We start from the raw sequence: 24,122 nt of genomic DNA, 5'->3' as shown, positions 1-24,122 counted from the left end.
ATGCACTGGTAGTACTTCTCCTAGCTAACAGGGTCCCTTTTATTGTTGAGTATTCAATTATAGATGTATGAGCTATGATTCATTAAAGTGCTAATCACAATCAAACGTACATTTTGAACTCTTCCAATAGGAGGTCAGGATGACTCACACTCGGGGTGCACTGGCATGCACCTTTGGGTGTCATGTAGCTGCTGATGCTGTTTATAACCAAGCACACAGCACAGTTGACAGTCCTTGCTGCAAAATCTTTTCGGAGACATCTGATGCTGTTTCTTCTGCTCAGCAACTGAGCTGTGTCATTCACTGCTAATACCTCTAATATTCATATGGCCCTGCTGAAGTCATGTGATAACTGCTGCTTATTATCTCTTAGTTCCATCCAGTGGGAAGTTTCAGTAGGGCTTTGATAAATGGATGTATAATCAGTTAAGCCTTGACAAAATGTAGCAACACGTTTTTTAAAACTGAAATGGGGGTTTACAGACACGTCTCTGCTGATTGGTTATCACCTGTGACTCAGCCAATAAACAAGAGATACACCAACCAAATGAGAAAAAACCTTTCTCAAAGCCTGTTGCACACCGGTGCATATCGTTCAGATAAAACATATAAATATGTAAATAAAATACTAGGAGAGAATATATAAATATAAATATAAACTGGCAGAACATGTCTTTCAACACAGAAACCGTGCCCCTGACCTGGATACAGCGTTGGAGACGGTATGAGAGATGCTCAGTGGTTAACGAAGCCAAATAAAGTTCAATTGCCGTGTATAAAAATGACCCGGATGACCGGCACTGCTTTAGAGCCATAGAGTAAGCAAACCAATAACCTCCGGGTTAGCGCTCCCCTAGTTTAAAAGTCTTTCATGTGCCAACCCCGGAGTTGTACTTCCACTGTTTCACCACTCTGTCAAATTGGCTTCAAAGCCCCGCGCACTTCCCGGGGGCCTGCTTAGGTAAGCACCAAACAGTGTACTTTGCATGCACTAACTTTTTTATAAGTGTGTAAAAGAATCACAGAGTTTGTTCTGTCTATGTCCCGTGTAATGTCTCACCTCTCCCACAGCGCTGGACAGGATGTGGACAATCTTTTCGTGGGGCGTGGCCACCACGCTCTGGCTGTTGATCTCAATGATGCGGTGACCCACTCTGACGCCGCCACGTTCGGCGATGCCCCCACGCATAAGGCTACAGATCTGTTGAAGGGACGGATCAATTATTTTAGATGATAAATCATATCATACTAAGGTAATTTAACAGAACTGCATTCCTGCATAAAAACTGTGCTACCCACAATGCCATTCTGGACGCTGAAGCCCAGCTGGTAGCGGAGGTCTGGCCGTCTGATGAGTACAGTGGTCACTGGGGGGCATCTGACGAGGTTTAGCTTGATCCCGGACTGGTTCTTCAGACCCTAAAATAAGAAAGCATACGGAGTCAGCAAAATGTCATGTTTCTCTCTTTCATGCAGGTCATGTTTTGAAAGGCGCTGTCCTGTAGCTTACTAATGTAAATGAAACAAAAAATGTACGAATGCAAAAATGTGATGATGTCTGACACGTTTTGTGAAGAAGAAAGCCCTTAAAGCAGGGGTCTTCAACGTTTTCCAGGCCAAGGACCCCCAAACTGATGGCGAGATGGAGCGGGGACCCCCTAATTATATATATTGTATAAAATTGTGTTAAATCAAACTGGTCCTATAGTGCCATGTGTGCACTGATGACTGAAAGACATCTTCTGCCTCCATTTATCTGTTTACTGCAGTGTGTTGAATTCATGTTAATGTGTATTTAAAGACATTTCAATTTGTGGAAAAAATTGCAGGGGGGGGGGGGGGGGATTTAAAAAAAAGTCTAATCAACCAAAACTTTCGCGACCCCCATGCAGTACCTCCGCGGACCCCCTAGGGGTCGCGGACCCCCTGTTGAAGACCCCTGCCTTAAAGTTTTTAAAAAGCTTTAGACATATGAGCCACTACGGTCTGCTTCATGTATCCATGTTCCATGTTGACAAAGTGACACAACAGCACGGTGGCTAAGTGGTTAGCACTTCTGCCTCACAGCAAGAAGGTTCTTGGATCGAATCCAGGTCATTCAGGGCCTTTCTGTGTGGAGTTTGTATGTTCTCCCTGTATTTGCATGGGTTTCCTCTGGGTGCTCTGGTTTCTTCCCACCATTAAAGACATGCATCCTAGGTAGGACTACAGTTGAAAAATAGCCAATTGGCTAACACTGGCACATTTACAGAAATGTTCATTAATGTGCATTTTCCTAATCAAATACGTAAGATAAATGAGAGAGGGAAGAAAGGAAATGTGATGATCGAGATTTTTGTGGATCTGTTGGCATCTGACGCTCAAGAATTATATGTGTTATGAACTTTATTTTTGTGACTAAATTGAGCTCAATGTTTTCAAAAAAAGTTGTGGGTACAAAATGACTCCCCACCGTCCCCACCGAAATCGACGCCTTAGATCAATAGAAGGACCTAAGAAATTGGCAATATGTTCATCCAACTGGAAATAATGCACAGGTGGCATCGGACTCCACAACAATTACATGAGTGGAAATTAAAGACTTATGCTGGAGAGAATGGTGCTTCTATCATACATTTACTTTGAGATTGGTGAAACAATATCCAACAAGTTATTTTTAAAAGGAAGTGAACAGACATACCAAGTCGCTGCTAAGCTGTCTAATTTGGGCTCGGACCACTGAACTAACTGTAACTAATGGAGTTAAGTACAGTATCTTATGTTCTTATCTTATTTTGTACATATGTATATGGGAGTCTACTTCTGATAGACTGTTTGTAAGTCAAGTGGTTCTTGTCTTTTTTTAAATAAAATGTTAAAAAATGAATGAATGAATAATTCAATTAAATAAAAAGGAATAAAAAAAAATGGTACACATGATGACACAAACGGATGCTTTCACAGCCTAGATAGATACATAGAGACCATTAAACACACAGCTGGTTGGATCCTTTACACTTTCTAACATGTTTTAATACTTTAACTACATTCTCCTGATGATACTTAAGACTTTTAATTAAGTAACATTTTTAAAGTTGGACTTATACTATCACAGATTTTTTTTACATTGTGGTAAATGTACTTAACTTAAGTAAAGGATCTGAAGACTTCTTCCACTGCTGGATTACACCTCTTAACACTGTTTTTGAATTGTTTCTTGACCTACATATCTACGCTGGGGGGGTTCAATGGCCGAGAGGTTAGGATGCATACATTATACAGGTAGCTGCAAAGCTTTGACTCTGGCCGGAGGGACATTTGTTGCCAGTCATCCCTCTCTCTGCATGTATTTACTGTCTGTATCTCTATTTTGTTGCTCAGATACAGGTATAATGCCTAATAATACATCAAACTAAACTAAATGAGCTTGAACTAAATCAGCAGAAAAAGAAAGCTCACATTTTGTGTTTTTATTTTGTAGTACACTTTGTAACTTTTGTTAGAAAAGTGCTCTATAAATTAACTTCAGTTGTGTTTTGTGGAAACAAAACCAAGCCAAAGGTACAGCTAACTGCAATCAACTAAGTCTGTGCAGTGGTAGACAAGAACTGTGATCGCTGTGCACTTCTATCATCCGTATCTTCATTCAGAATGTCCGGTATTTAAAACAATACCATACACGTACCTTAATGATGGTCTGGCAGGTGGACAGTGGCAATCCCACCAGACTTGTCCCATTAACGGACATGATCTGGTCTCCTATGTTCAGTTTCCCAGACCTCTCAGCCGGCCCAGCATGCATCATGTTGGCAATGATGACAGTGGGCAGGATGGAGCCCCACCCACTCTCCACAATGACCACGCCCAGAATCTCCCCCTTGGCTTTTTCTATGAACACCTGAAGCAAAAACATGAAATGGTGTAGTGTAAGTGGTTATTTTATTGTGTAGCAGTTTGCATTCATGTAAATATAATTGACAGTTCTGAGCAGTGGCAGTGGTAAGGAAAATACTTTTTTTATTTTAAGAAATATAAGACTTTTATTTATAGAACAAATGAGTGCTGAGGCACCAGTAAAAAAACAAATATATATATATATATATATATATATATATATATATATATATACAGCTCTACTTACATCTTTGCAGTTCTCAGACTTGGAGAAGTGGATGAGGTCATCATTGTACATGTCCTGAGTGTTGAGCAGGTCACTGTACTCCTTCTGGCTCAGATCCTCTGGGTTAATGCCATTGGCTCGTAGAAATTCCTGGTAAGCCACACTGAAGGCCTGCCCGATGGACTGGGCAATCAACTGGGCCTAGACGACAACATGGGCCGGGGGGGGAATGGCAGACTTATCACTACTCATTACTTAAATAATCGTATGGTCAATGGCACGGCTGACTAACTTGTCCCTAGGACAAGCAAAGACATGATCTAACTTTGCTGTTGGACTCACATCCTCAGACTCAAACACGTGGCAGATCATCTTGTACTGGCGCTTGCTGTCTTGGCCCGGGTCTGAGGCCTCCACATTCTCCTGAGAGTCGGATCGAGGCATCCTGCGCCGGGCCATCAGGACCACGATGTTGCCGATGTCAGCAATGTAGGAGATGGTCCGCAAAGGGTGGTCCATCATAGTCTCCTGGGAGTCAAAGAACCAGAACAGTCCTCAGATCATATCAAATCTGGGGTTAGTGACAAAACTCAGTAACCAAAGTAACAATACCCAAGGCACTTAAAGAGGCTGGACTTAACATTAAGAACATTATTATAGCAGCAAACTATGTAATACGTTTTACACTTTTTCAGACTGACTAATTTGACCTTACTTGTGTTGACTAACTGACGTAGTTATTTGAACCCAAACCACAATCTTTTCCTGAACCTAACCAGGTTGTTTTGTTGCCTGAACAGGTTCTGCACCGCGGGGGCTGAAGTACGGAAGTAAGATCAAAAAGCAAAACAACAATGTTGAAAAAACTAGAAAACAGGAAAAAGCACTAGGGAGGTTCTAATACCAGTGTCAGAAAAGCCTCCAATACCGCTTAAAATGCTGGTATCTGTATCAAAAACTATGTTCTTTATGCTCTTTTTCCTTTATGACTGACAAAATGGGTATTAAAAAAAAAGTTCTACGCCATTCCTTGTTTGTTCAGGTTTCATAAAAAGTTCAACCTGAGCCAGACCAAGGACAAAGATAGAAATCATATCACATCCATACAGGGAGAGTAGTATACTGCTGTTAAAACATGATAAAATATATAGCACACTGGTACCAGAAGCAATATCGGAAAGCAAAAAATGGTTTTGGACCATCTCTATAAAGCACTGCAGATGTGTGTTGATGTCAGTCCGAGCGAGTACCTGGGAGTCAGCGTTGAGCACTTTGATTCTCTGCGTGGAGATGAAGAGATCCACCTCTGTCATTGGCTGAGGCTCACCCTCAGGGGCCTACACACACACATTTACACAGCAATATTAGACACACATTCATTAAACACACAGGCAATAAAAGGCCAAAACGTTCATTAACAGATGTTCCTGAAGTTAGAGGTCAGTGACGTCTCATTACTACCAGAGCACAGGGAAGGAACAGCTGTAAAATGATGAATTGGCACTTTCTGATCCATAAACCTCAAAATTTGGACTATAACAGCTCATAACAGATAATACCAATGGTTGTCCTTTTTTCATGCATTTACTTTACAGCAAAATATTAAATGTGTAACACGACTCCAGATCATTTTCCAAAGAATGCCTTATTAGAGCTTTGTGACTGTTTTTCTTTCTGTACATTATGAAAGCTCCAGTGAACATCACATCGGCTTTGTAATTGGAAAAGTGGCAAACCCTTAGTGTTGCATGGTACCAGACTCAGTCCTCACATCTCTCAGCAAATAACTGAATAAGCATACTTCCCAAAATGTTGAACTATTCCTTTAAGCCTCATTGATTATTATAGCAAGTGAATGGAAACCAAAGGAAAGATACAAACAGTGCAGGAAAACAGCAGAACATATTGATCTGAGGAACAGTTAGCATCATCCCCCTTATTTTGATGGAATATGTTAGTGTTTGCGTTGGGTCTCAGTAATTTATAAAGTGTGTTTCAAACCTACTCTACCTGTGCACTAGCCTGAAAATCCAGACCCAAATCCAAAAGATGAATGGTCTGGCATTGAGTAATGAGAGTCGCCCATCTCGAGGGGCGGCACTAAGCGTGCATTTGAAAATCTCACTGCACGCTATTGGATAACACTGCGACCAATCACAACAACACACGGGGTGATGTATCCAGAGCCCCATATGTTTAGCTACTCGCCTCTGGCCCGCCTACATCAAATACACCAATGTGATTGGTGCAGCTCGCATCTGGCCGCCTATATCAGATACATTGATGTGATTGGTGCAGCTCGCCTCTGGCCCCGCCTATATCACATACATTGATGTGATTGGTGCAGCTCGCATCTGGCCCCGCCTATATCAGATACACCGATGTGATTGGTGCAGCTCGCCTCTGGCCCCGCCTATATCAGATACACCGATGTGATTGGTGCAGCTCGCCTCTGGCTCCGCCTATATCAAATACAACGATGTGATTGGTGCAGATCGCATCTGGCCCCACCTATATCAAATACACCAATGTGATTGGTGCAGCTCGCATCTGGCCCCACCTATATCAGATACATAAATGTGATTGGTGCAGCTCGCATCTGGCCGCCTATATCAGATACACCAATGTGATTGGTGCAGCTCGTATCTGGCCCCACCTATATCAGATACACCAATGTGATTGGTGCAGCTCGCATCTGGCCCCACCTATATCAGATACACCAATGTGATTGGTGCAGCTCGCATCTGGCCCCGCCTATATCAGATACATCAATGTGATTGGTGCAGCTCGCCTCTGGCTCCGCCTATATCAGATACACCAATGTGATTGGTGCAGCTCGCCTCTGGCCCCACCTATATCAGATACATCAATGTGATTGGTGCATCTCGCCTCTGGCTCCGCCTATATCAGATACCTCAATGTGATTGGTGCAGCTCGCATCTGGCCCCACCTATATCAGATACATCAATGTGATTGGTGCAGCTCGCCTCTGGCTCCGCCTATATCAGATACATCAATGTGATTGGTGCAGCTCGCCTCTGGCTCCGCCTATATCAGATACATCAATGTGATTGGTGCAGCTTGCCTCTGGCTCCGTCTATATCAAATACACCGATGTGATGGCACCACACGTTTAACCCTGATGTTGTCCTCGGGTCAAATTTGACCTGTTTTCAGTTTTTTTATCACAAAAAATGGGCCTTCAAAACAACCGCTGAAAATGTCAACATTAGAAAAATCAAATAAAAAGTGACAAAAATGTCGAAAAAAACGATAATAGTGTTGAAAAAAAACTTTTTTTTGATGGTTGACGAGAAGACAACACGAGGGTTAAAATAAGACTTTCAATGAGACAGGGACGGATGGAACATATGTGATAATCAAACAATATATATGAAGGATTTGATTAAGTAAAGGCAACTCAATACCCAAAAGACAGCTAGGAGGCTGCTGCCGGTAAAGGTGTTCCTCACTAACGGACTGTAAGAACAACAACAGCCTGGAACTTCAGTTCCTACTGCTACAGAAACTTTACAGTAATTTGAGAGCACATTTAGTAATATGTTCCAGGGGATTCACTTAAGAGTGGAAAATTGCTCGAGTTCCATGAGAAAAATTGAATAGCTACACTTTCAGTCATGTCCATGCTGTACTGAAATCAATGGAAAAGCAAGGCAGAATAATATCCAACAATCCAAATATAATCTGTTTGCTTTCAGTAATCTAATGTGAAATATGCAGGCAAAAACACTAGTGTGGTACTTTGAGATGGCCAAATCTTTTACAGGACTTATTTCTGCACGTTTTCCATTATGTAGTTGGGAGTCTCCACTCAGCCCACCCAGCAACACATCTGGCATTCAGTTAAAAATCCAGCTGTTGCAGTCACTGAGCATCACACAGTTTCTTCACACTGATGGGCCACTGAAGCCAAAAATGAAAGAACTGCAGTTATTACAATGAGAGCGTGTGCATGGTTTAGTAGTGCAGCAGGTAATGTTTGAAATAAAGTGCACGTTTGTTTCACAACGGACCATTTCACAGTACAGAATACTAAAGTATACTATGACTATTACAGGAACTGTTCAGCATTTTGGGGAATACACGTCTTTTATCCAGAGTGATACGGCAGGACAATAACTACACGCGGTGAAGCATTAGTTAAGTGTCAGTAAATACTCAATTCATCATGTATAAAGAATTATTGCTACATTACTACACATTAGTATGGAATTCATAGACAAAGCGTTTTATTCTTGTTTAATCACCTCAGCTATGATGTGTTTAACAATTGTATTTTCTTACTTTATAAATGATGGATTTCTAAATTTGGCTCACATGAAGTTATTATGGAGTTGTCAAAAAACTACTCAGATGTACATGTATGCACTTATTACACATATGATTTGTACATGCACTAATGGTCAGTTAGTGTGTTAATATATGTTTTATATACACTTATCACCGCAAGTCATGCTTAATTAAGGTGGTTAGAAAGCACATGCTCATTGTTAGTTAAGTATTTGTGTGATCTCATCTAAAAACATTCATAACTGAAAGGCACTCTCTAAACGAGATTGTGAACCCTTAACAACTCATGAATTTGTAGTTTATGTAATACTTCATTTACAAATGGTGAATCATCTTTCATAAAGTATAAAAATATGGACATTACAGATTACAGAGGTTATTAATTAAGATTAAAACATGTATAACTGATGTTGGAAAATGCTTTTTAAATGATGAATTAAGAATGTACTGAGACTTAACTATTGCTTCATAGTGTGTCGTTATTTTAAAGTGTAACTGGTTTACTTCCATCCAGGACAGAGCTCTAGGACGTGTTCAGCCTTCGTATTACAAAGATTGCGAGCATGGCCCGACAAAATAAAGGATCAAGGGATGGCGCCACTTTGGTCCAGTCTGGAATATCTCAACAAAATAATGATGAATTGCTGTGAAACTGGGACAGACATTCATGGTCCCCAGTGGATGAATCCTGATGACTTCGATGAAGCATCATCATCATCAACTTAAACAGTTTGTCTCAGTCTTTGCTTTATGGTCAGCTGCTCCCCCATCAGCTTCAGCTTCATGTTAGCATGCTAATATGTCATACTAAGATAGTGGCCATGGTAAACATCACCTACATAACATCCACATGTTATCATTGTCATTGTGAGCAGGTGCAGTGGCACGAGCATTGCAGTATACTCTTATTTTGACATCTAAGACCTCTGTCTGTGCCGAGATGCTTCAGCAGGGCATTTTGTCATCTGACTCCGGGTAGACGATGTAAGTTATCATGTACAGTCAAACATAGTAGCACTACAAATACAGACTCAGCAGCAGAGAGAGAAAGCACAATGAAAACAAACCCCGTCAGACCTCACAGCATCACAAAGAGTTCAGCTGTTTCCTGCATCCAGCAGCTGCTTTCCATCAATCCCAAGCAGTTTGAGAAAAACTACAGTGCTCCAAATGAGGGGGGGGGGGGGGGGGGGGGTAACAACATGTCTAATATGGAATGAAAAAATGGCAAAGGGACTGGAGACCAAAGGGAGGGAGGGAGCGTGAAAATGAATTTCACCTCCAATAATACAAAGCTGGATTCAGGAAAATGCCAACAGTTCATCAGAATGACAGTACACTGAAGCGGACACAAAAGACAGGACAGTGATACACAGACAGACAGACAGACAGACAGACACAGAAAGAGACAAAGAGCCAAGCTGAGAAAAAGAGACACTGTGGTCTGCGGCGTGGAGGACGAGACAGATATGTAGGTACTGCACCTTCTTCTTGTTCTGGGCTAATTTCTGGGCCGTCTGCCAGGCATGGAACAAAGCAGACAGGAGAGTAATGGGTTAGAGCAGTGCACAGGACAGACTGACTGGACCACAGGGAAGGGGGCAGGGACATCACATTCCTGTACAGTCTTTGATAGTGGGCTCTGTGTTGTTTTGTCTGTGTAGTATTTGTGTGTTATGAACATCATAGCTACTGTAGGACTGGGCATCGAGAGCCAGATCCAACTTGGAATTGTTTCAAAAATTGCTATTCCAAAGGGAATTTTTTTTTTTTTATGGGAAAATTTGGTTGCAAATCCAATTATCGGTTCCAAATTGAATGCTAAGGTTTGGTGTGTTGTAGCCATGGCGCAAGTGTGAAGTGTGACTTTATTTTATGCTGAAAATGTCTGGTAAAACTTAAAATCACCCTTGAATCAAAAAATATTTTCCTCTTATCTGTGAAATAAGCATGTGACCCAATCAACTCCCCCCTTAAAGAATCAGAATCAAGAATCAATAAGAACTGGAACGGAAAAGAAGAATCAGAATTATTAAAATCCAAATGATGCCCAACCCTAATCATATCTGGCTACACCCCAGCATAGTACATCTATATAGTATTGGATGATGGACAGCGCAAGCCCTGCAATCATGTGCCCTGCATGCTCTGGTTTTAATTTGGATTTTATACTCAACCTAGGCCCGTGTAGGTCGAGCATCACAGAATCCCTCTGTGGAGTCACTAAAGGGAGAGCAGGACTGAGAGCTGCTGATGAAGTGGAATGTAAGTGTTGTAGAACACAAAGTAGACATTCTGATGTCATGCTGTAGTTATTGTTTGAAATATTGTGCTGATGGTAAAATCCAAAATGCAACACTTTTTTTTAATGTGCGGGCTTCATGTGTAAGGGCCAACACTACAGGCCACTGAGTTCTCCAGGTTACGTGTGCAAGGTTGCATTGCTAAATCTCACAAGTATATTTATGCATAAGAATGTGCAGCAGGCATATACACACAGGCTAGACACATAAAAAAAACAAAAAAACATTAGATACTGCAGTTTGACTCGGCTGCATGAGTTATACTCATTGCTCAGTGCTATCTAATTACACCGTTTACAACACATCTAATAGTGCTGCATCTTGCCTTTTGTGCAGTACTGCACACTAGAGCACACTAGAATATTATATCAATATTGTGATATGAGACTAGATATCATCTTAGATTTTGGATATAAGTGTTGTCTTACCCTGGTTTTAAAGGCTGCATAACAGTAAAGGGATTTTTGAACTGACCAGACTGTTGTAACTGTTCTATTATTAGCCTTTACCCACTTAGTCATTATATTCACATTACTGATGATTTTTGATCAATAATGTCATTGTGGAAATATTTTGTGGAAGCACCAATAGTCAACACTACAATATTGTTGCGGTATCAAGGTATTTGGTCAGAAATATTGTGATATTTGATTTTCTCCATATCGCCCGGCCCTACTGCAACCTTCTGTGGTGTGTCTCTCCATCTTCTCTTCCACTGTTCAACTTTCAGCTACACTCTTCGTTAACTGGTGGGCCCTTACAGAAGGGGGAACATTTGGGATTTGTGGGATGTCAGCCACTCTCACACACAAGTTGAAGTTTTTTTTAAAACCCTAAAAGATTTGGGGCCTTTGGGAAAACATTCAGAGCTGGAGCCTAAGCCCCTCGCTCCACCCCTGCAACCAACTCACTCTGGACGGCTGTGAGGGTTCATTCGCTGTCCATTCTAAAACTGCATGCACTCACGGGGCAGTGGGAGCCTTTGGTTTAGATCAGGGGTCTTCAACGTTTTCCAGGCCAAGGACCCCCAAACTGATGGCGAGATGGAGCGGGGACCCCCTAATTATATATATTGTATAAAATTGTGTTATATCAAACTGGTCCTATAGTGCCATGTGTGCACTGATGACTGAAAGACATCTTCTGCCTCCATTTATCTGTTTACTGCAGTGTGTTGAATTCATGTTAATGTGTATTTAAAGACATTTCAATTAGTGGAAAAAATTGCAGGGGGGGGGGAATATAAAAAAAAGTCTAATCAACCAAAACTTTCGCGACCCCCATGCAGTACCCCCTGTTGAAGACCCCTGGTTTAGATGGTAATATGAAGACAGTGTCTTTGCATTAGCCTTCCTCTACCAGCAGGTGTCTCTGTTGTTAAGGCTCCAGAAGAGAACGAAAAGCTGACTGTGTGCTCAGAACTACCGTACATCCATCAGCACCCTGCTAGCTCTTCTATTTCTCAGACACAAATACAACGTCCATCAAACCATCCCATGCTGCATGGGAGGACTCATTCACTGTGTTCTGGATATATTAACAATCTTTTAAAGTGCTCATATTATGCTCATTCATTCATTCAGGTTCATAATTGTATTTATAGGTTGTACCAGAATAGGAATATGTGGTTCAATTTTTTCAAAAAACACCATATTTTTGTGGTACTGTACATTTCTGCAACTCCTCTTTTCACCCTGTACGTTGAGCTGTCTGTTTTAGCGACAGAGTGAGACATCTCACTTCTGTTCCATCTTTGTTGGGAGTCGCACATGTGCAGTAAGTACTGCTAGCTTGTCAGTTGGAGAGTATGAGGGCGTGCCACACAAGGGGGTCAGCCTCTCCTCTCTACGCGTAGCTCCCATGGCGCCATTTTCATGCTACGAAGCCATCACCTGCAGTTAGCATCCCATTGACTCCCATTCATTTTGGCGCCACTTTCACAGCAAATAACTTAACATCTGAAGTGTTTAAAGACTCTATTTGTCCGTTATTAATTTCTAAAGGAACACAACAATGTATAAAAGGCTCCATTACCTTGTAGCTCGCGTTAAGGCTCTGTCGCAGATGTTTTTATAAAAATAGGCGATTGTGTCATAACCACGCAACTTACTTTTGCATAGTCGACAAATCCCCGTGTTGTCAGGAGAAGCTCTCAGACAGTTTGGACTTCCATTAGCTGTTAAGGTTTAATTACTCATGTTAACAAGCATGTTAGTTAGCAGTAATTGGCCTGTGCCTATGTTATCTCCTAACATATACCTACGCTCTCCGTCTCTGCTGATTGGGAATGATTGAGATTTCTCTTGCACAGCTACCAGAAGACTTTCAGACAGGTTGCTCACGTCACATCTACGTCGTCAAGCTCAGTTGGAGGCTGCACAGTAACGCTCAGCCATCACCGGAAAAGAGCTTCTAATCGACTTTACTGGTCTCTGTCCAGAGCAACGGGATCTGTTGGTCCATTTCTTTAACTGTCTATGGTGCCACACTAGCAGCTAGGTGAGTATTATGTTGAGTATGGCGAGTGTTACCAAGTGACGGACGTTTGTCTCTGAAGTAAAGGCTGGACTACAATAGAGCTGTTTGGAGCAGGTTATGAACAGTGTAATCAGTTGGAGATGGTACGTCCCTTTAGGAGGGGGGCATTGGGCTTTTTCACTTTGTAAACCTATAACGTGCACAAAAAAAGATATATAATACAATAAAGGAAAGGGGGAAAGCCCAAAAGCATAATATGAGCACTTTAACTAAAAGCATGGCAGCTGAGCACACACTTCCAGCTGGTCAGCTCGGCTCACTCAAGCAGGAAACATTCACCTGGGGGACAAAAATGTTAATAAAGAATATTGCAGCTTGTTTTGCCACTGCCGACTGCAGCGGTCTTACTAAATACTGGACGGACAGATTTAAAAGATCGTTGCTCCCATCAGTCACTTAGACACAAAAACATATAGGGTCCAGGTCAAAAAGAAACAAAGTTACCCTTTAAGGTGTCTATAGCATCTTGAATGTCAGAGTATTGAGCATTTTCACAAAGGCTTTTCCATTTGAAATTACAGTTTTTTCCCATGACACACACATAAACAGTATATTTGACAGGGCCCTAGTTTCCTTGATATCAGGACAATGTAATTGTAGGTAATATGTAAATGTTTTAATCATAGGGAAAAATTGTCATTGTGAACAATCGGTACACTTTCTATTCGTTCCAAATACCAATAAAAAAATTTACCAAAATAACCAACCTAAGTCAGAGCGCAACATGCAATAAAGTCAAATTTGTCTCTCTACGGCTATTTTCAGACAGCAGGCTAAAGTGACCCAAATCCCATTTTTTGGCTCATATCAGATTTTTTTGCACGTAAACAGCCCAACTCCCATGGCATCTGATCTTTTCCACTTCTGATTTGGGCTACTTTCATATGTGGTCCAAATCCATTACAGGTCGGATATTATATTTATATAGAGTGACCGTTGTCACATCTCTGCGCTGAGAACAGCAAGCCCCTGGGAACAGCGCCAGGCTTTGATGCAAACACGGCCATAAGGTTTTTCCCACAGAGTTTACAAAAGTACGGAAGAGGATTAGTGCCACTGGTGAAAAATGTATTTGATTTCTGACTTTATTCTCAAAATTCTAACTTTATTCTCAGAATTTTGACTTTATTCGCAGAATTTTGAGATTTAAGTCGGAATTCTGAGAATAAAGTCAGAATTCTGACTCTAATCTCAGAATTGTGACTTTAATCTCATAATAATTCTAAAATCAGAACTCAAATCAATTTTTCACCAGTGGCCCTAATCCTCTTCCGTACGAAAGACACGTCTATTTATTAGTGAATACATGTTTTTAATAATAATAAATAATAATAAATTTAACTTGTAATGTACTTTATATTTGCGCAAATCCCAAAGTGCTACATGATAAAACAGGTAAGCTGTGGTGGTTTGGGGTTTTGGAGTGGGGTTATTTTTTCCTTTTCCTTGTCCTCCTTGTGTCTTTGTCCCAGTCTTCTCCCCGGTAAGTGTTTGTTCTACTTCTTGTTCTATTGTGATTGTCTAGCTTTCCTTTTAGCCCCGCCCTAATGTTATTCACCTGATGTCTCACCTGTTCCCCGTTACCTCATTACCTCCTGTATTTAACCCCAGTGTTTCCTTTGTCTCTTGTCGGATCATTCCAGTCTGTCTGCCTGTCTGCTCTGCAGCGTGTCTCGCCGGCGTGACCTGTCCTTGTGTTCCTGCCAGTGTTCCTGTTTTCCCCCGTGAGTGGTCTGCCGGCACTTTCTACCCTGCCCGTGTGTCGCTGTCTTCCCCTGTGCCGTTTTGGATTTTCCGTTGGCCTGGATCTCCACCTCCCCCGTGTCTGGTTTGCATGTTTTGTTTGGACTTTGCCTTTTGCTCCCTTGGTTTTTGGACTGTAAAATAAATCCTTATAACTTGCTACTCTGCATTTGGGTCCTCCTTCCACGTCCCGCGACAGTAAAATAAGAACACGTAACCTTACGAGTCCGAAAACGTACAAATTCCTCATTTAAATCATTGTTTTAGCCAAATCCAGAGTTATTTAAGTAGGCATAATGCAATATAATTATGCGAACAGTCAAAAAAATCGGTATTGAGCATTAAGGCCTGCAATCTGTACATAGCCTACTGTATGTAGTGTGAATTTATAACACACATACAATTTAGCTGCATTTAAACTGACATGGGTTTAAAAGGTCAGCTAGAGGGAAGCTACGGAAACACTCAGTCCGTTGTGATTGATCAGTGGCGTAAATTAAAGATGTGGATTTGAATGATTGTACATACTAGAGGTTGAATATTAATACAACAATTCTTCAGTCATAATTGGGTGCAAGATGGGAAATAAGAAAATAATGGGTTTTAGAAAATGGAGAATATAGAAACTAAGGGATTTATTTATTTGGTACCAAACCCGAAATGCAACAGTGTGACTGAGCTTGAAACGTGTGTGTGTGTGTGTGTGTGTGTGTGTGTGTGTGTTTTCACCTTGATGCGGCTGACTGCCTCCTGTGCCTGCATCATGCGGATGTTCTTGGACGGAGTCTTATCCGACAGCAGCTGGGTGGAGCCCAGGTAGTTGGCGGCGAAGATGATCCCATCGATCAGGTCCTCGGGGTCACAGGGGCCCGGGACTGCAGGGAGGACAGGGTGTCAGTCTCACTCTATCATGCAATCTTTCCCCTCCCTCTTGTCTTCGATTAGCTTAAGTACCTTAGTATCCTCCGTAAACTCAGCCAAGGGCGTAGCAGACACCAGGTTCTGGGGGCATGTCCCACGCTCTTTGTATTACTGTGCCCTCTGCCCCCCAACACTTACAACACGTCTAAGTTGATTTGAACGCACATAAGTAGGAAAGTGTGCACGTTACCCAGGTTGTCAGTTGATTGATACTCATATAGATATAGGCATAACTACATGATGGAATAGTAACATTAGAATGTGCCAGAGGCCACCAAATTTGGGCCATTACGGCCAAAGAAATCATGCCCCAGATCCCAAATAAAATAACCCCAAATGTTTTTTTTGTGAGGACTCCTAAATACGGAGTACACTATAAATAACTAATGTTAGGGAAATCTGTTGTCTTGTTACGCATTTCTGGATTAAAAAATATATATTGGCCAATATATCAGAATATCGGATTTTTAAATCGTCAAATATTTGTATCGATAGTGGCCTTAAAAATACTATATTGGTCTATTATTTGGTGAGACAAATGGCAGAGAGTAAATCCTCCTCCTCAACAATTTGTCCCCCTCCCTTCTGAAATTCCAGTGACGCCTTAGGTCCCAGCCACGGCTGCAGTGCTGACCATGTTGCTGAGCTGCTAAATGATGGGATAAACTACAGTATCTAAGTTCACATTGTTTCTGAATACTTCCTGCAGTATGTTCCTACAACTCTCATTCCCAGCGTGGAAACCGCTCTGCAGCAGGACCAAGCACTCACCTTCTACATAAGTGGGGAACGACGCAAGGCTTCTCCTGGACTGTTGATAAAAAGAAAAGGAGAATCACTCTTTCAAACATTACTTCAACTTGATGTGCAAAAGGTAAAAAAAATGACAGACCTCTGATATATAGTAAAGTGTTGAACACACCTCTTTACTGGAGGGAGAAGACTCCGTGCTGTCATCCTGCAGCAGCAGTCTGCTGGACGACTCTGCTCCCGGGGGGGAGGGCGAGCCTGAACCAGGAGACTGCAGGGAGCCAATGAGGACACAAAACAGGAAACACAAGAAAGTTCAATGAAGAAGCAGCTACATGTCTTAAATGGAGGCCAGGACTCATCGGGAAAAGACAAAGCAGCGGTAGAACGTGGGACGTTCATTACATTAGGGACAGCCAAAAAATTGACATTTATAGCATTCTGGAAAGCCAAAAGTTGTTGTGATGCAAGCTAAATTTCAAAAGAACACACGTTAGATTCACACCTGTCAAAAGGATCTGAACTCAGCACAAAGGTCATTAACGGTGTGGGGGTGTGAACGACGCCTTAGTCTATTCCAAGCCAACAGAGTGCAAAAGAAGACACCAACCCTTCTATCATTCCAGTCAATTTTATGTATAGTGTTACCTGTAGCATTTTGAGGTTTGTCTTGAATGTAAAGTGCATTACAATTAAAATGTATTATTATTAGAGCCCGACCGATATATCGGCAGGCTGATAACATTGGCCAATATTAGCCATTTTCCAAATGGCCGATAAATTAATATTTAAAAAATTAAAATTAAAATCAACCATTTTATGAGTGTTTGTCCACCAGAGGGCGCTCTACAACGTCCATATCTTAAGTTTGTATTTTTTATACAATTATGCGTTTATTTATTTATCAGAACTTTAATATATTTTCATCTTCCTCTGTTCTGTTGTCACAATAAAACAAATTATTACCATATTATTTTAGTGAGGACTCATAAATAACTACAAAAAACTAATGTTAGGGAAATCTGTTGATGTCTTGTTACGCGTTTCTGGTATTAAAAAACATATATTGGCCGATATATCACAATATCGGATTTTTAAATCCCCAAATATTTGTATCGATATTGGCATTAAAAATACTTTATTGGTCTAATTTGTACTCTTACTCAAGAAAAAGTTCTGAAAGGTGGCTTCTTTATTTTTTACAGTGTGGTAATATTGTACTCATGTTAAGGATCTGACTACTTCTTCCACCAGTCATTGTTGACAGACTTCTGTACTTGATAATTTATCATTATAAAGTCATTTATAAAGGCCGGCTCAGACAAGAAGCTTTGCGATATTAAGACAATTAAATCATGATCACAAATTGTTGTGTGTAAAAATCAGACAAATACCAAAAGAAACATTATAAGCCAGCAGCACCTCTCTCAGCTTTTGTATGAATCCACAAAAGGGTTTTGGAATAAAGAGCGTGGTCTTACAAACACACGCAGAACCCTCCACACATCACAACACCCATGAGACTATTGATTCCACCGCTACAGAAATGAACCATCACTTCAACGCTGAAAGATCAAACCCGTCCACACCTCATCTCCATCGTGTTGGTCGGGCTGCTGCTCCTTCTTGGCTTCTTCCTCCTCCAGCTTTTCTACTTGATACATCCAATAGTTTTCCATGGCCTTCAGTAAATGCACAAACCCAGCTGAAGCTCAACAAGTGCCCCAGATGAACTAGCGTTGGCTGTGAGCGGTTAAATGCAACACCAGTGTCTACAGACTGGAGGAGTCGGCTGCTCAGGTAACACTCAGGTATCAGGATTCATCATGGGATCAACAGACTGCCTCTTTCTGACTGTGGGCCTGGTTCTGCTCTGTTCACAGTGCTGTGTCATCTTTAATCACCAAATTAATTTACACTGAATGTCAAGGATGCAACCAATCTAAAGATGAAGTTTAAAACAGAGGCTGCAATTTTGTTGTGATCACGCTGATGTAAGCAGGAAAACAGCCGTGTCATTCTGTTATTCGATCCTCACTGAATTATTTACCTAAGCTCTTGCCCTTTACCTCTCTCTCGCAACTCCATTACTGAATAAATTATTGGGATGGGGGTGGGGGGGATTTCTACTGAGGCGGAGACAGAACAATGATTGGATTAATCACCATGACCGACAGGAAAGCCACATAATGTGAGGGGTAGCATGCATTCCAAAGACGGTTTATAGCAAGGTTTCTGAACCACTCGGACATATTTGGAAACAGACTGGGAACAGACCGGGAAAAGACTGGGAACAGACTGCAAACGGACCGGGAACAGACTGGAAATGGACTGGGAACAGACTGGGAACAGACTGGGAACAGACTGGAAACAGACCCGGAACAGACTGGGAACAGACTGGAAATTGACTGGAAACACACTGGAAACAGACTAGAAACAGACTGGGAACAGACTGGAAACAGACCCGGAACAGACTGGGAACAGACTGCAAACAGACTGGGAACAGACTGCGAACAGACTGGGAACAGACTGGAAAAAGACTGTAAACAGACTGCAATCAGACTGGGAACAGACTGAAAACAGATTCAGAACAGACTGGGAACAGACTTGAAACAGACTGCAAACAGACTGCAAACAGACTAGAAACAGACTGGGAACAGACAGGGAACAGACTGGGAACAGACTGTCTCCAAAACATATATCTCAAAACTATCTGCATGGCAAGAAACCCCTGAAGGCATGTGCAAAAATATGTTCCAGCAGCTTTAGTCCATCAGTCTGGACGCAGGATGTGTTCAGCCACAGTACGGCTGTGCAGAGCCCACTACACAATCACTGTTGTTACGCATAGAAAATTCAAGAAAATAGACTTCAAGGCTTAAAATGCCATTCAGGTGATTAATAAGCAGAACACTTCCTTCATGGACACATCACTGACATACAACCTAAAAAGTTTTTTTTTCTGTTGGTCTATGTTTCTGTGCATGATGACTTTATTCCTTCCTGTCTTTTTTCATTGTTGTGAGCACCACTAATGCAATTATTTTCACCTTGGTTGTAATATGGTGGATCCTGGACAAAACCACACTTTCTGCATAAAGAGATTTAACAATAGGGCAGTGAGAGATGTGACTAACAGACTATATTGCTTTATGTTTCTGTGCTATGACAATGTGCTGCCCTCTGTCCCACACACACCTGGCATGTTGTGATCGGTCCAGTTTGTGTGTCTTATCACAGCTGCTGTCTGACCCATTCAGACTCTGAGGCAGATGAGGTGAACTGAGTAACTAATGGTGTTGATAATAGAAGGGTTCTGGTCTTTCTGCCCTCTGTTGGCTTGGAATAGACTTAAATGAAAAACGTTAAAATAAGTAATCTGATACACATACACAGGTATATATATATATATATATACACACATACATATACATATACACATATTGCGATTAGGATTTTGGCTCCTAATGATCACAAAAACAGAGTAATTTAGAAAAACAAGAAGTTTGCACATTACGTTTTGCATGTAAACTCTTATTTGTCTTGTGTTCTGAATGAAAAAAAAAAGATTAAAACGGGAAAAGTATGAAGAGAAAATTCACGGGTGTTTGCACTGTTGATTTTTTGTTTAAGTCCTTAAAAATATAAAAATAAATAAAAATGTGATCACAAAAAAATTTAATTGCAACATCTTACCAAAAGCTATTGAGTAATCGTGTTAAATAGCCCTGATTTCAATTAAGACCAAAAATAATGGGGATTATTATTTTTTCCAGAATCAAGCATCCCTAATATATCATATAATAAGCAACACACAGCTGGTTTACGAAACAGACACGGTATCCAAAACATCCGGTTTCCCCCATTGTATTGCAAGCCCAGTGGCCCACCTTGCCTAAGTTGCCCCCCCACCAGGCCTAAGCAACTGGGAATTTTATTTTTAATAATTTCAAATCTGCAGTTAGCTTGCACTAACTTACTGTAGGGCCCTATGAAATCTGTCTTATAGCTTTTTTAAATTATCATTTTTGCGAGAAACTTTTGCCCCCGGGCTTAACGATTTTTTTGGGGAAACCCTGAACTTGATCAACAGTAGCCAGAGCGGCTGTACTTACGTCCCCCCCCAGTGATGACTGGAGGTCACATTCAGCGGTGGGGCTCAGATCCTGCCTCATTACCCAGATGGGCTCCTTGGGCTCATCAGGTGTGTATGGAGATCTCACTGTTCTGGTCTTCACCTCCTCTATGGCCTCCCTAATGTCCTTGATGGCCAGGGAGATGGCGTCCCTCTTCTCCTGGCTGTTCCTCACTGCTGCAGGCTCCTCTGGAGGACTCACAGACGCTCTTCTGGCTGGCTGCCCTGGGGCGCCAGCGCCGTTGGTCTCGTCAGAGTCCATTTGGGACTTTTCTTCTTCCTGCTGTAGCTCATTTTCTTCATCTATGGTGTCTTCCGCAGCACGATGAAGACTCTGGGAGCTCAGGCTTTCTTTGACCTCAGCCACGATGCTGTCGATGTCCTCCTCCTGGTCGCAGCTGTCTGCGCGGGGGTACGGGGCAAACTCCGCCTCCTTCTCAGGGCTGTCTGACTCGCCGTCAGAGCGTTCGTCGTAGTGGCGAAGACGGGAGCCCACCGCCTCCTGCTGATGGTAGTCTCCACCTCTCGTCAGGCCCTCCAACAGCTGAAAGCCGGCCCGCCTCTTTTGGAGAGACTCTGTGTCCTCAGCGCCGTCTGCAGCGGAGGAAACTGAAGCGGGAGCGTCACAGATTTCCTCGTAAACATGCTCAGAGAGTGAGTAAATGTCATATGGCTCAGAGTAGGCTTCGTCCGCAAGAACAGCGTCTAAACTCTCCGAGCTCTGGCTGGCCGAGAAGTCGGCCATCCCTCCGGGGTGGCTGAGGGGCCGGGTGTAGACGTAGTTGGAGTAGCCAGTGTTCAGCATCTCCTCTGCTTCATCCTGTCTCTGGGGGTTTTGGATATCAGGCAGGGGCTCAAGTGGCAGTGGCGGGGGCTGAGGAGGATAGTTAGGAGGGGGTTGTTGGTGTTGCTGTTCAGCCTCGGCACTCTCTGTGTACCCCTCCGCCTCCGGCCGTAGCTGGACTGCGTAGTTCCCCGCCTCGTCCTCCGCCTCTGGCTGCCCCTCGGGCTCCAGAGACATCATCACCAGACCATCGTCCCCCTCGGCCCGGTCGGTATGGGTGTGGAAGCCGCTCTCCGTGCTCGCTGAGCGGGCCAGCACTGAATCGTCCCTCTCTCGCTCATCCTCCCGGGTCATCTCCGCATGCTGCTGCCTCTCCTGTTGTTGTGCTTTCTCCGCCTCTCTCTGCTGCCTCTGTCTGTGCCTCTGCTGCTGAGCCCTGATCCGTGCCTCGCTGTCCCCCTGCCGGCGGTACCGTGTCACCGCGGGTCGGGGGATGGGCTGTGGCTGTTGGGGCTGTTGGGGTTGTGCTGACTGAGATCCGTGTTGCATCTCCACGTCCGGCTCCTCCTGTGGCCTGCGCTGTTGCGACACCCTCGCTCTGCTGCCAGCACTCCCTCCAGCAGGGGCCTCAAAGCGTCTGTAGCGCTTTTCCTGGTTGCTGTGGTTACGGGGCCGGCTGTTGTGGTTGTTGTGGCGCTGGCGAGGAGCGGCGTTGTTCTCTTCCATAACCTCCTGGCCAAGCTCCGTCTCCTCGGGGTTCATGGCTGTCTGGTTCTGGTTGGGGAGCTGGAAAAAAAAAGGGTTTTTTTAAAAAGTCACCAGGCCCCCTTTATGGATCGGGCCCAAAGGCTGCGGGGAAGAGCCTAAAATTTGGGATACAGAAGGGACAAAAATGGGGAAAGAAACGGGTTTCTGTCTTGAAAAAATGGGGGTTTGTGGGGGGTTTTGAGGACATTGTAACAAATACAGGTCTGTTTGGGGAAAAATTTTGCGGGCCTGGGGATCTAACCATCACAAGAATCCCTCCCGGTTTTTGATTTTTGTTTTGGGCCCAGTTTTGTAGAAATCTAGATTGGGTCTTTGTCTAAAGAAGGGCCGGGGTTTGCGTTGGGAACAACGGCATTTTTACTTTTCTCTTGTCCGGTCTCCGTTTAAAGAGGACTCTGGATTTTTTTCAAAAACCGGTAAAGGGACCACAAATTTTTTTTTTAAAGGGAATTCTCATGATAAAATTATGGCAATAAAAGGGGAAAGGAAAAAGAACTTTTTTGTTTTTGTGGGGGTTTTTATGGGAATGGGGTTTTTTTAAGTCAATTTGAGGATGCTTTAAGTTAGCTTTTTCCAAACTGTTTTGTTTCATCCCGGGGGGACCGAAAATGGTCTGTGGGGGTCTCGATCGGTTCAAATAATCGGGCTGCAAACGGGGTGAAAACAACCCACCCCACGGAAAAGGGCAAAAAATGCGGGGGTTCCTAAAGGAAGGAAGGCCCCCAAAAGGATTTTTTAGGGGACAGAATGTTTTAATTAAAAATATTGGAAAGAAAAACCCCCAAAGGTGTTAAGGGGGTTGATTATTTTCCCCCACCCAACAAGCGTTAGTAAAAGAGCGCAAAAAAAGGAAAATCCCTGGTTAAAAATCACAAAATCCCAATTTTCCCCCTGGGTAAATGTAAACAGGAAGGTTTTCCCCCGGCCCTTTTTTTAAAAGTTAAAAATATAAAAAAAAGGCAAACAATGGAAAATAAACAAAAAATACCAAGGAGGCCCCCCTTTTAAAGGTTTAAGTTTTTCCAGGTGGGGAGGGGGGGTTCCCCTGGAAAAATAGGGCAAAAACTGTCCAAACACGGGTGTATTTAAAGTTTAAAATAAAGGGGCAAGGGTTTGAAAAAAGGGGGAAAACCCGGGGGGACAAGGGGGCCCCAAAAAGGGGGAAAAAAGGGGGGGGGAAAGGAAAAGGGTGGGTGGGGCCCCAACCACTTTCCCTAAAAAACCCCGGCCCCCCAAAATTTTGGGGTCACGGGGTGTGACCCCTTTCGCGAGATGGCTAAAATTTGGATTCAAAGGGGGTAAAATCTCCCCAAAAGAACCCCCAATCAGACTGTGGTCATTTTTACCCACAGTAACTCGGGCCCAAAACAGGGGTATGCCTTTTCCCACCAGTTACGACTGCCCTGCAGGCAACACAACCATCTGATAGAAATGTAATCAGTCATAAAGTCATGACAATCCCCCTCATTTTTAAAAGGGGTTTAAAAATTCTCCGTACTTTGGGAAACACGGGAATTTTTTGGCTTTGTCTCATGGTCCGAAAAAAAAAAAGTCTGTATTTGAACTCCCCAGTACTTTTTTCCTTATAGCCCCCAGAGACAGACATCATTTAAAAAAAGGAGGCAGAAAAAAAAAATCTAGGATTTTAAGTAAAGGGAAGGCAAAGGGGAAAGGGTCTTCAGAGATTGGGCCCCCGGGAGGGCGGATGGAAAGAAACCCCATAAAGGACAACTCAGCAAAAACCTTTATGAGAAGATTTCTTAGGAGCAG

General features: G+C 42.7%; 1 protein-coding gene across 3 annotated transcripts in view; it reads right to left on the bottom strand.

Moving 5' to 3' along the window:
• Nucleotides 1-22,443, bottom strand: part of apba1a (amyloid beta (A4) precursor protein-binding, family A, member 1a) — a 38,061-nt gene extending 15,618 nt beyond the window's left edge. Inside the window, exons 1-11 of one of the 3 annotated variants that reach the window (XR_004332241.1) lie at nucleotides 20,781-22,346; nucleotides 16,838-16,936; nucleotides 16,687-16,726; nucleotides 15,724-15,869; nucleotides 9,895-9,927; nucleotides 5,350-5,436; nucleotides 4,442-4,627; nucleotides 4,121-4,300; nucleotides 3,665-3,877; nucleotides 1,300-1,419; nucleotides 1,061-1,201 (exon numbers count right to left, since the gene is read on the bottom strand). Coding sequence is in view for 2 of the 3 variants with exons in the window: in XM_032517245.1 (XP_032373136.1) it covers nucleotides 1,061-1,201; nucleotides 1,300-1,419; nucleotides 3,665-3,877; nucleotides 4,121-4,300; nucleotides 4,442-4,627; nucleotides 5,350-5,436; nucleotides 9,895-9,927; nucleotides 15,724-15,869; nucleotides 16,687-16,726; nucleotides 16,838-16,936; nucleotides 20,781-22,346 (2,811 nt within the window). In the remaining variant the exon portion in view is untranslated. Of the gene's footprint in view, nucleotides 1-1,060; nucleotides 1,202-1,299; nucleotides 1,420-3,664; nucleotides 3,878-4,120; nucleotides 4,301-4,441; nucleotides 4,628-5,349; nucleotides 5,437-9,894; nucleotides 9,928-15,723; nucleotides 15,870-16,686; nucleotides 16,727-16,837; nucleotides 16,937-20,780 lie in introns of all 3 variants that reach the window. The other 2 variants (XM_032517245.1, XM_032517246.1) reach the window with 2 other exon arrangements.
• Nucleotides 22,444-24,122: the final 1,679 nt, after the last annotated feature.

Source organism: Etheostoma spectabile, chromosome 5 (assembly GCF_008692095.1).
Source record: "Etheostoma spectabile isolate EspeVRDwgs_2016 chromosome 5, UIUC_Espe_1.0, whole genome shotgun sequence".
NCBI classification, from domain to species: domain Eukaryota; kingdom Metazoa; phylum Chordata; class Actinopteri; order Perciformes; family Percidae; genus Etheostoma; species Etheostoma spectabile.
The sequence above is the reverse complement of the archived record's forward strand: the minus strand, read 5'-3'. Positions and strand labels throughout refer to the sequence as shown.